Here is a 13,978-nt window from a genome sequence, read left to right on the forward strand (position 1 = left end):
TCAATTTTTTTTTCCTCCATTTGTACTCGTCGTTTGATGAATAAAATTCGAGTGATTCACTCTTGCATTGAATCCGAGTTGAATATACGCGCATATAGTTATACGCAGGCGTTCAATTTAATAAATTTGAAATTATTGTGCAAAGGGAAATTTCTCACAGAGCAGGAAGCTTATAATTATATATAACGAAAAGTATAAATATCCGTAAATATCACAAAACGTGTGACGTTTTTACATACATACATCAATGTTTCAAAATTATCATTAACAAATTTCTATGGCGTAAAAATTTTAAAATACAATCAGCGACCTCGATTAATTGGCACTTGATACTCCAACAACTCGTACGCGTAGTCTACAAGTGGTATTATAGAAGCAGCCACTATCCGTATAAAAATCGTTTACGGTACGATTGTTGGTTAATTTCTTTTTCCTTTTATTACGTTTCATCGATAATTGATCACCGTAGCAGAATAACTCCTATCCTGTAACGAGCGGACAAAAGTGTGAAGTGAATAATGATCATGAGCTATAAATTGGCATAGGTGTGAAAAAATTCAATAGATCCAGTAAAGAAGCGTGAGATTTCCAAAATCAATACCTTCGTTAAATAATTGAACTGAAATACACGATGATAGAACGAATGACATTTGCCACAGGGGATTGTGCAGATGGTAGGTTGCCAACACACGACACATGAGAGTCTAATTGTTACAGTTTCTATTTTCGTCGGGTAATGAGCGGTTATTTATCGTTCAAGTTATATCGGCAGGCTCGCAGCAGCAGCAGCAGCAGCATCAAGAACAAAACGGAACATTGGTAATCTGTTGTGACCACTCTAACATGAGTTCAGCGATATTATTTGAAAGTAACAATTAGCGCGAGATAATGTTTTACTTTTTTTTTTACTTTTTGTAACTATAGTTACGAAACGAACGCGACCTTCTTTCCGACACATGGCTCATTATACGCAGAAGCGATTATTCCACGCCTGCATTTAGGACGTGTATCTATATCGCGTGACTCTCTGTGCGTCATGGGGTCTGCCGCATTCAAGAGAGGGAATGCAGGAGGTAAGCCGCGTTTTATTTCCATGGTAAACGCAGTAACCGTGTAGCTCCACTGCGTGGTGGCACCTTCTATCGTTTTCCTATACCCGCTCTTCAACGTTCTCCATAAAATTTATAGTTTGTACAGAACGCGCCGACGTGACGCCTCGATCACTGGGAGAAAGGTTTAGTCAGCTTGATTTAACCACGGTATGACTCAGCCTTGAACAATCCTTTTCCTTGTGCCTGCTACGTTAGTCTTGATGGTTTTTCTTTTTTCTCCAACTATTTTCATATACTTTTAACTGATATAATCAATTGTTTACTACCCGATGACACGTATTTTTTTCTCTTTATCACTTTATCGATGTATGTAAGTATAACAAAAACGTGGATGGTGGGCCGAAATATCGATGCGGAAATTTGCGGTAACGAAAATTTTGCACATTTTTTAGTAACACAAACGTTTATATGCTGTAGAATTTTATTAAATTTTAGGAATACGCTTGGAGTTTGTAATATGGTCTCTTTCTGCGTCGACTTTGTTAAAAGGGGTTCTGAATTTTCATCTAAGGGTTGAAACAACGATCTTGTTTCCCTCAGATTAATTGCGGATAGCTTGTTAAAATGTGTAAAACACGTGGGCGCAGGTCACGCGTATACATCGGATGAATAATTCAGGATTATTATTACGGCGTCACTTTCTTACGCGAAGAGAAACATAAAGAATTAAACGAGGAGGAAAAATTTATCGATACATATTACTCGTATTAAACACTTTGCAGGGATTTTAATAACCATAGATCCGAACTTCGAATTTCAGGATTGTAACGATTACGAAAGATGATGAATTTTCGAACGCTTCGACGTTTCCACACACCGCAAAATCATCGACAAAATTACTTCCTTCGGCATACTAGCCGTGTGTAGGTTTTTTTATTTCTTCCGCCCCTTTCTTCACAGCGTCACACCAGGGTGTAAAAGACCTGCTCAATTCAGGAGGAGGCTGAGAATGAAATCTGTTTTGCGACAACGTTTCTCGCTATTCGAAGTGTATCACACTCGATATAATGTCAGCGCAAGGTGTGGGAAAAAAGTTTCAAAACCCATGGCCTACTTTCTCACGTGTGGTTAAAACAGAAACTTTTCATCAAACGCGAATGAAAGAATAAATAGGAAACGCAATCGAAGGGTGCGAAATGTCGTGGACGTTCTAAACAAAAGATCACGTATGAAAAGGGGTTGCATAAAAAGTTGCGAAACCCTCTTGTCAAAGGCCACTTGAAAACCTTTTCTAATTCACGAACAACCCCCGCTGCTGTTACAGAAAAGACGGCTGAATCCTCAGATCAAAAATTTAACCAACGTATCGTGGGATTCCATCGAACGAAAGATAAAAAAAAGTTTGCGAGAGAACGTGACGAGATAACTTCGCTGCGGTAATTGAATAAGTTCCTCCCAAATTCCAAATATGCCGAAGGTTGGTTGAAGAAAAGGGAAAGTCACCTGCACCGGACCTTGATACGCTTTTTGCGGCATCTTTTTATACGCATCGAAGAGACAGGTATAGAGTGCGTGCAAAAGTGTGTCAGTGACAAAGAACCGCCTCATCGACACCTCTCGACGCCAAACTTGTACGCTACGCAAAGACTATGAACAGATGTCAGGTTAGGTCGCACGCGACGCCCGCCGTCGCCCCCGCCGTCGCCCTCGCCGCCGACGACGACGACGTCGCGATCCTGGCCCAGTCGCAGTCCGAACGCGAAGCGGTACGTCGACGACTCACTCCGTCTGCCGACTAATTCGCGGCAACCGTTTTAACCGGTGGTGAAGAAGCGGTAGAATTGAGTACAACTTGAAAAAGTAAACGAAAAAAAAATAAATTTCGCGTCTACGTCCCTTGTAGTTGAGGATACTGCCGGCATTATCCTCGGGTATAATCCTGCTTGTATCCGAAGCGTTATCGAATTTGACGGGGTGGTTGGGGGTTGGAGGTTGCGTGTACGTGGCGGCCTGAGCAATTTCTGCAGTCGGACGTTTGCAATTAGGATTTGATATGACGATTGGAAGGCTTGCTTTCCGCGATTAGCGGCGCTTGAAAACGAGCTTTTGAAACGATCGTCAACACGGACGCGTGTTCACCGGGCTGCGTGTAAGGGATACGCGTCAGTGTGAGTCGCAGGTGTTTGCCGACTGTAAATATACACAAACGCCGCCGTGCATTTGTCAATAAAGTGAAACTTGTCGGGTGCCTCTTGAGGCGGCGAGGCTCGCGGTTTTTATCCCAAATCCTTCCGATAAACAAATAACACGAAATGTAACGCTCTGATATACGTATACGTACACCTGTGCATTGCATGTGATAAGGAGGGCGGCGATGGATTGCTGATAAGCAGCGGTAGAATTTGAGGCATGTTGTGTCTCGATATGAAGCTTGTGTCTCGTTTGAGAGGGTTATCCGGTTCCTCTTCGGCCTCCGACGCCACTCCGAGAAGGAACCGCGGTGGCAGCGTAAGCAGCGTGGTGCCCTCAACCGATCTTGAGAGCGACGAGGATGACCGTTTCTCGAGTGCAACAGATACCACTTTTGCATCGGCCAGCCCACCTCCGAGGATCGTCAGGGACAGATCGCGTTCCGTTTGCGTACCCGTCCTCAATTCCTCGCAATTGAGACACCTGCATCGTCGTGCCAGTCACAATATGTACGTTGAGTATCGTCATGATTTTGTATTATCCGAACTGATCGGCATCGAACCAAGGAAGAATGTTTTCTTTCTTTGTCAATAATTTTCTGCACAAATTCTATAATAGAGAAACTGTACAAGAATTTGGCAAGTTAATTACAGAAGACGCACAATTTTATGCTCGGAAGATTCGCGTATGCATTTGCCAAATTCTTGTACAGTTTCTGAACAAATCTTGGGAATCATCAATTTATCGGAAGTCTGCAAAGTTCGAAAATTAACAATCTCCGCCGAATACTCGATTTTTTAACTGAGTTTCAGCTGAAGTCCTGGAACCGTTTTGTCGGGATTTCTGTACAGCCACTGTATGAAAAATTAACTCTCAGATTGACGTTAAAAAAAAAAAAAAAAAAAATACCCTACCATTTTGAAAAAAGTACTTATGAAGCGATGTACGTCGTTCCTGATAAAAAAAATTCCAAGCTCACTCCAATGCAGATACTACTTCGACTATATATACGTATATATATATGTATAAAAGTATTCGATTTCACATATTTCAAACATCCAATTGTAAGAAGTAAGACATACTTACCTTTGTTTCATCATGCATTCTAATTCGGCCATGTGCTCACAAACCTAGCCCTCTTTTCATTATTCCTTGAGAAAGTATACTGTAGATATTTTTTGGGCGTATTAAAATGTATTCAATTGTATTAAAAAAAATGTGGAATGTAGTAGACTCGCGAAGATATCTTTATTTTCATTCAATGAATCACGGTGACCACGATCCCAATTGAACCACTGATGTGCGTAGCAAAATACAAAGTGAGACAATTTTCGCTCTTAAATATGTCATTCTGAAGCGGGCCTCGAAATTGATTGATTGAGTACGAAAGTCCAAAGGACAAAAATCTCTGCAACGTTTTTTGTTTTGTCTTCTCGACTAGAACGTATACTTCCAAGTTACTAAGATTCTACTTAAACTTTTATCATTAAACTGAGCATTTTATCCCGAGATTAATATCACGCTATCGGCAAGGTGCGAAACATAGGACGAAAATGTTAACAGAATACGTTGAACCCCTAGTTTCCGCGTGGCGGTGAATAACGAGGGACCCGTGATAACAGTACACACCTTGAGGTTGCAGTTACTCCGCCATTTTGGGTTAAAATTGATTTATTTCTTGTTTGCTCCGACGTGAAAACAGGTCCTGCAATAGCTTGAAGATAACAGCTCTATACGATCATGTTCATAAATGGTATCTCCCGGATCACAATGGACTGCGTGAAAAAAATTGCCACTTACGGTTTCGGAGCAGCTGAACCCCCTGATAATCCTGGACCGTTCTACACCACTCTACGAAGAAAATTTATTAGCCCCGGACTTATGGACCTTAGAATTCGGTTGGTCACGTAGTAAAATTGATTCGGGATTGCAATATAGGTAGAGTCAATTTTTATTTTCAAATTTTCGTCGCTTACCTTTGATGTGCAGTCTATAGGTACGGTGTAACGGAACCGAGTTGCGCAGTTTCTTGCAGCTATTTTTTTACAATATAGTGTCAAAACGTCGGGTGTGTGCAATAAATTGTTTATGCACACGTTCACGTGTAAATTGATGTCACGTTGGCGGATTTCGGCGCTAAGCCCAGCCCGGCGTAATCTCAAAACTAATCGAGCGTCTGAATAATTCATAATGAAATATTAACATAATGTTCCGTGCGATAAACACCGGATATCTGCTTTATTTATCCGCCCGTTCACCACCCATATCAAAATTATACCTATTAAAATTATTCCTATAATTATTCTAGAAGCGGATGTAGAGCAGGAAGCAATAATGGCTGAGGTAAACACCGATGCGTGAGCGGCGTATAGAAAAAAAAACCTCTAGAATAGTTATTGAGGTACGTTTCTCATTTCATGGATTTAATTAGACCGGATTCTTCTGTACTCGTCTCGTCTTTGCCTTCGCCTTCATCAGGGCAACTACGGGTGGAAACATTGAAAACTGAGAGCCAAAGACGGGATTCCTATCCTCGCGCATGGGCGAGACTCACCCTTTCGATCGCTCATTAACCTATATCCGCGAGAGTATAAAGCGGACTTGGCTCTTTTTAATTAATATCCCCATTTCCATCTCTCTCCGTATATCTTCTCTCACGAATTTTCCCCTATATCTTTTACTTCCGCTCGGCTACCAAGTCCCAGGCTGAAACGTGCTGCTTTTTAGGGCTTAAACCGTGGAAATAGTCTGAATTCGAACTGATATCAGGCAGATGGGTTAAAGTTCCTTCCGATCACTTGACGGGGGTTAGAATTAAGGGCGCCGTTCAATCCCAGTCTAACATTCGTTTCAATGCACATGCTCAATTGCCTCTTGTTATACTTGTTTCAGCTCACCAGCCACTGACACTGTTTCACGGAGGGGCGTCTTTTCCCGGCGATACTATGGCAGCATCGAAATGGTAAGGTCAATTGGTTTAATTTACGAATCGCAATCTACCGCATAGACTCGATAACCGATTACACGTGCTGCGTTGATTCACTAATTGCCTGCACTTTATACGTATCCATAAGACACTTGTGCAATGCTTGTCGAATGCACCGGTCAGTGGTAACGGTTGAAGAACGTGACTGACGAGCCGGCAAATTCTCGGTGAATCACACGTGATAATTTATACTTTAATCGACCATTCCGCTCAGCACTGATTATCACTGCTCCGTATACTCGCGGTCAGATTGCATGCCACGAGTGGATCGGGCAGCGATTTTAAGACGATCGAAAAGCCGTCTGCTTGCTTCGAGTAGAATAGTAGAAGTTTGAAAACCTGACGAAATGTTCTGATTGTAAATTTTTTCTCATCGACTATAAATTTCAGTGATATACTCGTGCTAATGTTGATATTATGCCGAGCAAGAGAAATTTGACTATCGGGTGAAATTTCCAACAAACCAACCACTTTGAAACCGTATTTTCATTCGATTACTAAGCCGCAAGCTCTGCAAAGGCTAAGCAAGCAAATCGAGTTCCGCGAACGCGTATATAAAACGGTAAAAGCAGAGTAAATACCCTGTCCGCTGATCCGCAATCAGATTGTAACCACATTCGATTATCTGAAGACGGTTAATCAAAACCTCGATCCTATACCTATATCGCCGATGCTGCAGGATAACGGCCGTATCTCTGCGATAACGCCAGCGTCTGGACACGGATATGCAAATTGAAAGTGACAATTATTTTTCGACGTTTCAAATTTTTCACGTTTTCTGTGAACGTGCGTGCAACGTTGAATATGGATCAACCGAGGGAACCCGGCTCTAATCTCCCCGCGGTTTTGTAATTTACACAAATATACCGGTTACCGGAAATTCGTTCGCGACCGCGTTCAATCTACCGCTGTTAATCTATCTTTATACAGACTTAACGAGCAAGCGCAGGTTCATAAAATTCAGTCCGTTTTTCGCAGATTGCAACGTATAATATACTGCCAAAATAGAACCACAAAATGTTGTATTATATACCTTGAAAAATACAGTATACATATTTTAAGAAAAGTAGCTATATTTTCACCCAGAAAATACTTCTGCTATGCTTCACACCTATAGCCAGTAAAAACAGTCCCGACATTTTTTACAATCGCGAGACCTCAAGGGCACTTGTTAAAAATTCACCGAGACAGTTTCAGACACGATATAAGCGATCCTTGACCCTGTTTCATGTCTACTAATTAATAATTAACGATACCGAAAAGAATTCAGACGGCTCTTTGTTTACTCTCCTATGGCTTTCGTGAAAGCGACGTTGACCATGATAAATCTTCCAAGTCCAGACATAATTTATCGGCACTTGAAATTGGCGCGATCTGTTGTTTCGGTAGCTATCTTAAAAACCTATCGGCTCAATCGCAATATGCCAAAGGCATTCTAGTAAACCATATACGGTGTGTTTCCGAGTAAATGTAGCAGTGTGTCGGGTTGCGTACCGCTGAAAGGAACAAATATCGCTTCGAGTTATCAGTAGGTAGCGCGTTTGAAGTCCTCGCGAGTAAGTTGGAACTGCCCATGCTGCCAAGTTGTGAGAATTTGGCCAAGCAATTCTATCGTAGTTTATAACTCATGCCGAAGCGCGTTCAGTGCTCGAGTTCCAGAGTCTAGCTAACCCGTTCACTTTCAAATGAAAATATTAACTCAAAATGCCTTTATTCAACCAAAGAAACACTTTTTGGACGATTTTGAGATGTTTTGGATATGAATCAGAAATCGAGTTTTATTTCCAAAATTCACGTTTTCCTTGCAATGTGAGAATAATTGTATAAAATAAATAGCGACAATCGATTTGTCAGAAAATTTTACCCCTATTTCATACACTTAACAACTATTCAATATGCGGTATATCTTGTGAAAATCGTAAAAAACGAAAATCATGATTTAAACTATGGTGTACGGAAAAGCGAATGGGTTAAAATGATTATATAATTTGACTTGACTAAAGTAATTATGACTCAGTAGGTCTGTTTTACCGATATTTGTTCTTCTTAGTGGTAGGCAATCCAATATGCTGCGGTGTTTACTCGGAAACACACTCCATAATTGAAAATGTTGGGAACCGCAATATGTGCCGAATTGTAAAGCGTACGCGATGTGGAAAATCTTGGTAGGAATGCATACCTGGGTTCACGAGTCTTACCGACTTCATTTCGTTATTCCTCTTGCCTTTGGCTGTGCCAAATTTAAAGCTGTGTCAGTTTTTCTCCGAATAACGTACCTTGTAAGTGTGATGCTTAGAGGAATTTCGACCTCGTGAAAAATGTAAACTTACTTTAATGAACTATGCGTATACTCACATCAGCGCAAATTGCAATTTCTTGAACCGTAAAAAGGGTTCGAAACCGGTTGACCAATCATTCCTTAGGGTTTAGAATAAGGTGGAAGCTGGGTGAACTTTTTTGCGTAACGACTCAGGCAAACTGAACTACCTTCTCGTTATGTCTGATTCGAGCAAACTTTACTACCGTCGTTACTTATAACCGAAATGAAAATATATCTCCACCCACGATTCAATCTCGGTGCTTGCTCAACGCTTCTATGCAGCTTCCTCTTATCCCTGGATGTATAAGTTGCGAGGAGATTCTCCGCCTCTTACATTATAATTCTTGTATTCACAAACAGTATTCAATATTGTACCTGCTGCGATCTTCTAGTTTCCAACATGACTATTTTCACGTTCCATATATCGCCGTGCCAATGACAAATTGTTTAGTTTACAAATTTCCTTGCTCTCTCAGATTTCGCAGGCTTGCAGCAGAAAAATTATAACTTTTATAACGATCTTCGTCGCGTGAAAAGTTGTCCGGAATACAAGGCGACGCATTAACATCGATTTCTGCGTTCCAGATCCCTGATCAAATTCCCCAATGTTTCCGCATTCCGCAGGTACTTTGTACGACGGTTAATCTTCTTCTACCACCGAATGTTATTTCCCATTACCGCGTTTAGTCACGAGCCTGCTTCTGTATCGACTACCCAATTCATTATCTTGACATTCTGTAATTGCACCTCTCGTCTCGCCACTTTGACTGTTGAGAGAAGTGTAAATATGTATAGCAGCCAAGCCTGATCAATTAACCGCACGAGACGAGGCGATAAAAACAGACGACTAGAATCGACGTGCCCAGCTAGCAAAGTAGGAAACTGTTTCATTGATATCGCCTGACTGGTGCAAACGAACTCCCGTATATACCTGCGATGTGTCAAAGTCTCAAGGAGCGATGTAACGATAGGATCTGCACACACCCGGGCTCCATTATTTTTTGGGCCTTGTAACATTTCTCGCAACGTATAATAAATAAATCATGCATTATGCGTGGGGCACCTGCGAACGACGCTAAGCCCGCAGGGATTTACGCGCTAATTTCATCGGAGGTCTCTCGCCATTGTGTTTCGAAAATTTACTGCGATCCTAATTTGCGTCCCAACCCACATCAAACCTTTTCCAGCTTCTCCCTAAGCCCTGAGCTGCTGGATGTTGATACTCTGCTATTTTTCACTCAACATACCAAATATAATATGATGTGAAACTCGCCGTGGGAACAATTTTATCAATTAGATCAAATTAGGAAGATATTCAGCAGTTCAGCTTTCGCATGTAGGTATATTTTACGTTTGCAGTTTTATCAGTGCGTGTTTATTGATCAAAAAATTTAACTCTGCAGCCCAAAAACCCTCCAGAATTTTCTTCGGTATGACCGTGGCAAAATCTGTGTGAAATATCAGGCTAAGCGAGTAAAATTCAGGCTCTGTGCAGAAGCGCCGCCGTGGCCATAAATATTTCATCCCCGGACGTGCGAAAAATGGGAAAGTGGTTATCACTCGTCAAGTAGCTCCATAAATTTCATTCGATCAGATTGCAAATTTGCACCGAATTTTCCATTGTTTGTAGGGAAATAAACACATCGTCATAAACTTCGTCCAATTCGTTAAATCGCACGTTTTTTTCTGCCTGATACAATCAATTTCTATTTCCGCGGTTGTGTGAGTTTTTCGTCAGCTAGAACTGAATCGATAGAAAATCTAAAATATTGTTTCCCTGGCCCTTCTTTACGCGCGTAGCGACACGTGATATGAGTAACGGCAAATATTGATCCACTCGGATCGTAGTCAAACGTAAGTTTAATAAAGTTTGAAATATTGTCAAAATCTCTGCATGGTCCCGCGCTTATACTCTAATATCTTTCGGCACAACCCCGAACGCACATTCTCGTGTTTAAACTTGTCGGAGTTTGGTCGGGGAGGGGGGACGCCGAGCAGAGAAAAGCTCGAGAAAAAATTGCAACATTCGGTTATGAACGTGGAAAAATTTCCACTCTCGCTTCAACGGCGGATCTCGCAAAGTCCAGAATTAAAAATGCTACACCCCATACCCGCATTATTCACATATTTAAAGAAAAGAAATATAAAATTTCCTCGTATTTAAGTAACGGGTTAAGACTACGAATTTCAGATAATGAGATAAACATGTCTGTAAACTAATTTTCAGTATTTAAAAAAATACAAATGGACGATTACAAATCGTTGAAAGGACTATCAAATTCATGACTGCGTAAACCGAATGATAAACTCCTATCATTGCATATTGTACAAATTTATGATAAGCCAACTGTCACGTTTCGATGAATCGTCCATTTGATTCGCGATTTCAGATTTCGTTATAATGCAACATACAATACGCAACACAATTCAATATATGTAAATGAGATCCAATAGAAAGGAGGTAGAGAAAATGAATGTATGATCGACTCGACTCAATGATTAATCGCCTCTTGACCTACAAAAGACTTATCTTATTCAAATGAACATACCTTTCCGTTTTACCGTGGCTGGAAATTCACTTGCGCCTATAAAAATCAACATATACTTCATCAACGAGTCAGGTGAAATAATGTTTGAATTGTAAATAATACTTTTTCTCATCTCAGTCTGTTTGCAACGAGGCTAAATATCGTTGCGATACTTGTGAATATTCTCACCAACTTTGGAAAAAAGAGAATCCGTCCAAGAGGATATTACACACACACCTTAAAACGGCATAATATATTACTTCCATAATAATTTCCATCCCGTCATTTTTCTGGCTAATTTTTCAAACGTCGCGTGCTTACAGCTGTCTTACACTCTGCAGAGCTTGTACCGCCCGAGTGATAAGATCCTTAATTTCAATTTCTCTGGTTCGTTACTTTCTCCGCAAAATATACAGTGACCTGGAAAGTCATAGGTAAACAATCGCCCGACCCTCTTAGAAGGAGAAATGAAAATGCATAAGGGATGAAGTGCGCGCTCGCCGTCTGACCACACGGTCACCCTTACTACTAACCATCCTTCTTTCGTCGGATTGGCTTCAGTGAGGATCGTATCGAAGCGAGGAGAAAGTAGCGAGGTTCAAATTTCAGACCTTTCCTTCACCCTTTGCCCGTTTCCATTTAGAAAAAGGAGGAAAAGTTTCATTCATTGTCACAAAAGAGAATTATTCACCGCAGCTGGTTTGATCGAATTTTGGTGGGCAAACTTCTTTGGCAATTCATCAGGAAAATAGTTCTTTTTCATGAAAAATGTGTACCTTCAGCCAGGAAGATAATTTTCTTTCATGAAATAAATCACAGCCGTTTTTTTCCGAGCTCAAAGTTGCCAGGCTGCCGCTGCCGCGGTTAGTGAAGAATACCTCGAGAGAACGAATTTAGGGCGAAACCCGAAACGGAAGCTGGCAACTAAGTTTCACGATCAGGCAGAAAGGAGGTGAAGCAAAAAAATTACTCAGGGGAAATGTCAATTAAGGGTGAAAATATCATATTGAATTATTGAGTAATACAATAATTCTATACTGGGGCGAGTTTTACGTCAGCAAAATAACGGCGGGATTAATTGGGATTCATCGTGAAATTTTTCGCACTTTTTTCGCAGGGCGTGAAATTCTGTAGAATAATAAAAAGTTGTCGGCGCATAAACTTGCGAAAATTATTTCAACAGTAAATTGGCATGATTTCTTGGCGTTGTTTTTTATTTTTCTTATTTAGATTTTTTTTTTTTTTTGTTTCTCGCATCCGTTCCTTCCATTATAATCGCATAATCTTTTCCATCGAAAGCACAACTACAACCGCGCTCCAAAGTTTACTTCTGATTCACACCCACTTGATGCCATTCTATACCGACAAAAGCCGAAACTTTTATGGTGCGAAATTGCGCCGGGTGAAATAAGTGGTAAAAATTGTTCAACAAACGATTTTGCACAACAATAAGTCATAATCGCGGAACGTACGAGTTTTGTTCTCCAAAATCTCTTGAGGGTAATAAAAATTGACGTCTGTTTTAATATGTTTACTAGTGTTTTTGAGACGTTGAAACTTCAATTCCCCTGTCAAGATACTTGTAGACATATTATGAAGAACTAGTCGTAATCTTTCTTCAAAGTTGAACTTTTTGTCTTATTTACCTCACATCGGCGTTTCACATCAAGAACCTCACCGACGTTCGGCTATATATTTATTTATGTATATATTTACCATAAGATTATCAGTCTTGTATCTTCCACTTTCGTTAAAAGCTTTCACAGCGGAGCTGCATATATATATATATATATATATATATATATAAATCTATCAGTTTGATAATCGCCCGCTCGAATGGTAACGAAGAGGAAGTGAAACTCTTGCAACAAATTTAAGTACCTATCGCTCATGAAACCTGTTTCTTCCAAAAATCTCGCGGTAATTAATAGAGCTTTGAAGTTAAACCATTACGTTCAATTCGACTTTCACGCGTATAATTATTATCGCAATTTTCTTTTTAATTAGTAAAATATGTATGTCCCTACAATTTAAGAATTGATCGTCGAATATTGTGTGCAATATAATTTGCATGCGAAGCAGAACATTTGTGCAAATATTTTCCCGACTTTTCTGCGTCGCATTTTTAATAGATCGTAAAGCACCATCCGCGACTATTGAATGGGAGTGAAATTGACGATAATCGTACCCGTCACACTAACGTGGCTATTTCCAGATAATTTTCACTGAAGGGCTACCGGGCCCCTTCCAAGACGGTCGATTTGAGTAATTGCGTTCCTCCTCTATATTTAGAATTCAGGTGTTTTGTAGGTCACGACGATTTGTGCCGCGTTTCCACGCCGTCAAACACACATAATTCCGATACGGCACCTGCAACAAGGGGATTCGACGAGGGAATTTCACGAAAGAAGAAAAATGTATTTCCTCCTCGTTTTCTTCTTCTTCTTTGCTCGGAATTGACTCGTCAAGAGAGAAAATAACGATAGTAACGATAAAAATAATAAGAAAAATAATGTTGATAATAATAATAAGAACGACACCGACAACAATAGTAGCCGTAAATATATTAGTATGGAATACCGTAAATTTCAATAATATTATACGATGACTCAATACCAACATACGTAGCCAAAACGATACAACAAGAATACGCGATGCGAAAGCATGTAGTGGATCTAGATATAGGTCAGCGATGTAATAATGTAAAGTGACAGAATATAAATTAAGAATTAAGTATATCATACGTAAACACTAAACAATGCCAATACAAACACACATTCCAGTTGGTATTACGTACCAAGAGCAGGCGAACTCTTATCGGAGAATATTAATCTTATCTGATTCGGGCTAGCTGCATGTGAAGTTAGATGGGACGATAATCTTTGTCACGTATTTAGGAAAT

General features: G+C 40.3%; 1 protein-coding gene across 19 annotated transcripts in view; it reads left to right on the forward strand.

Moving 5' to 3' along the window:
* Positions 1-13,978, forward strand: part of LOC124177322 (GTPase-activating Rap/Ran-GAP domain-like protein 3) — a 62,539-nt gene that overhangs the window by 33,710 nt on the left and 14,851 nt on the right. For 12 of the 19 annotated variants that reach the window (XM_046559557.1, XM_046559567.1, XM_046559556.1 and 9 more), the window contains one exon: positions 6,135-6,204. In XM_046559557.1, the coding sequence (XP_046415513.1) occupies positions 6,135-6,204 (70 nt within the window). Of the gene's footprint in view, positions 1-1,129; positions 1,260-2,792; positions 3,752-5,025; positions 5,181-6,134; positions 6,205-13,978 lie in introns of those variants that run through there. The other 7 variants (XM_046559552.1, XM_046559554.1, XM_046559553.1 and 4 more) reach the window with 6 other exon arrangements.

This window comes from Neodiprion fabricii, chromosome 3 (assembly GCF_021155785.1).
Source record: "Neodiprion fabricii isolate iyNeoFabr1 chromosome 3, iyNeoFabr1.1, whole genome shotgun sequence".
Classification (NCBI taxonomy): domain Eukaryota; kingdom Metazoa; phylum Arthropoda; class Insecta; order Hymenoptera; family Diprionidae; genus Neodiprion; species Neodiprion fabricii.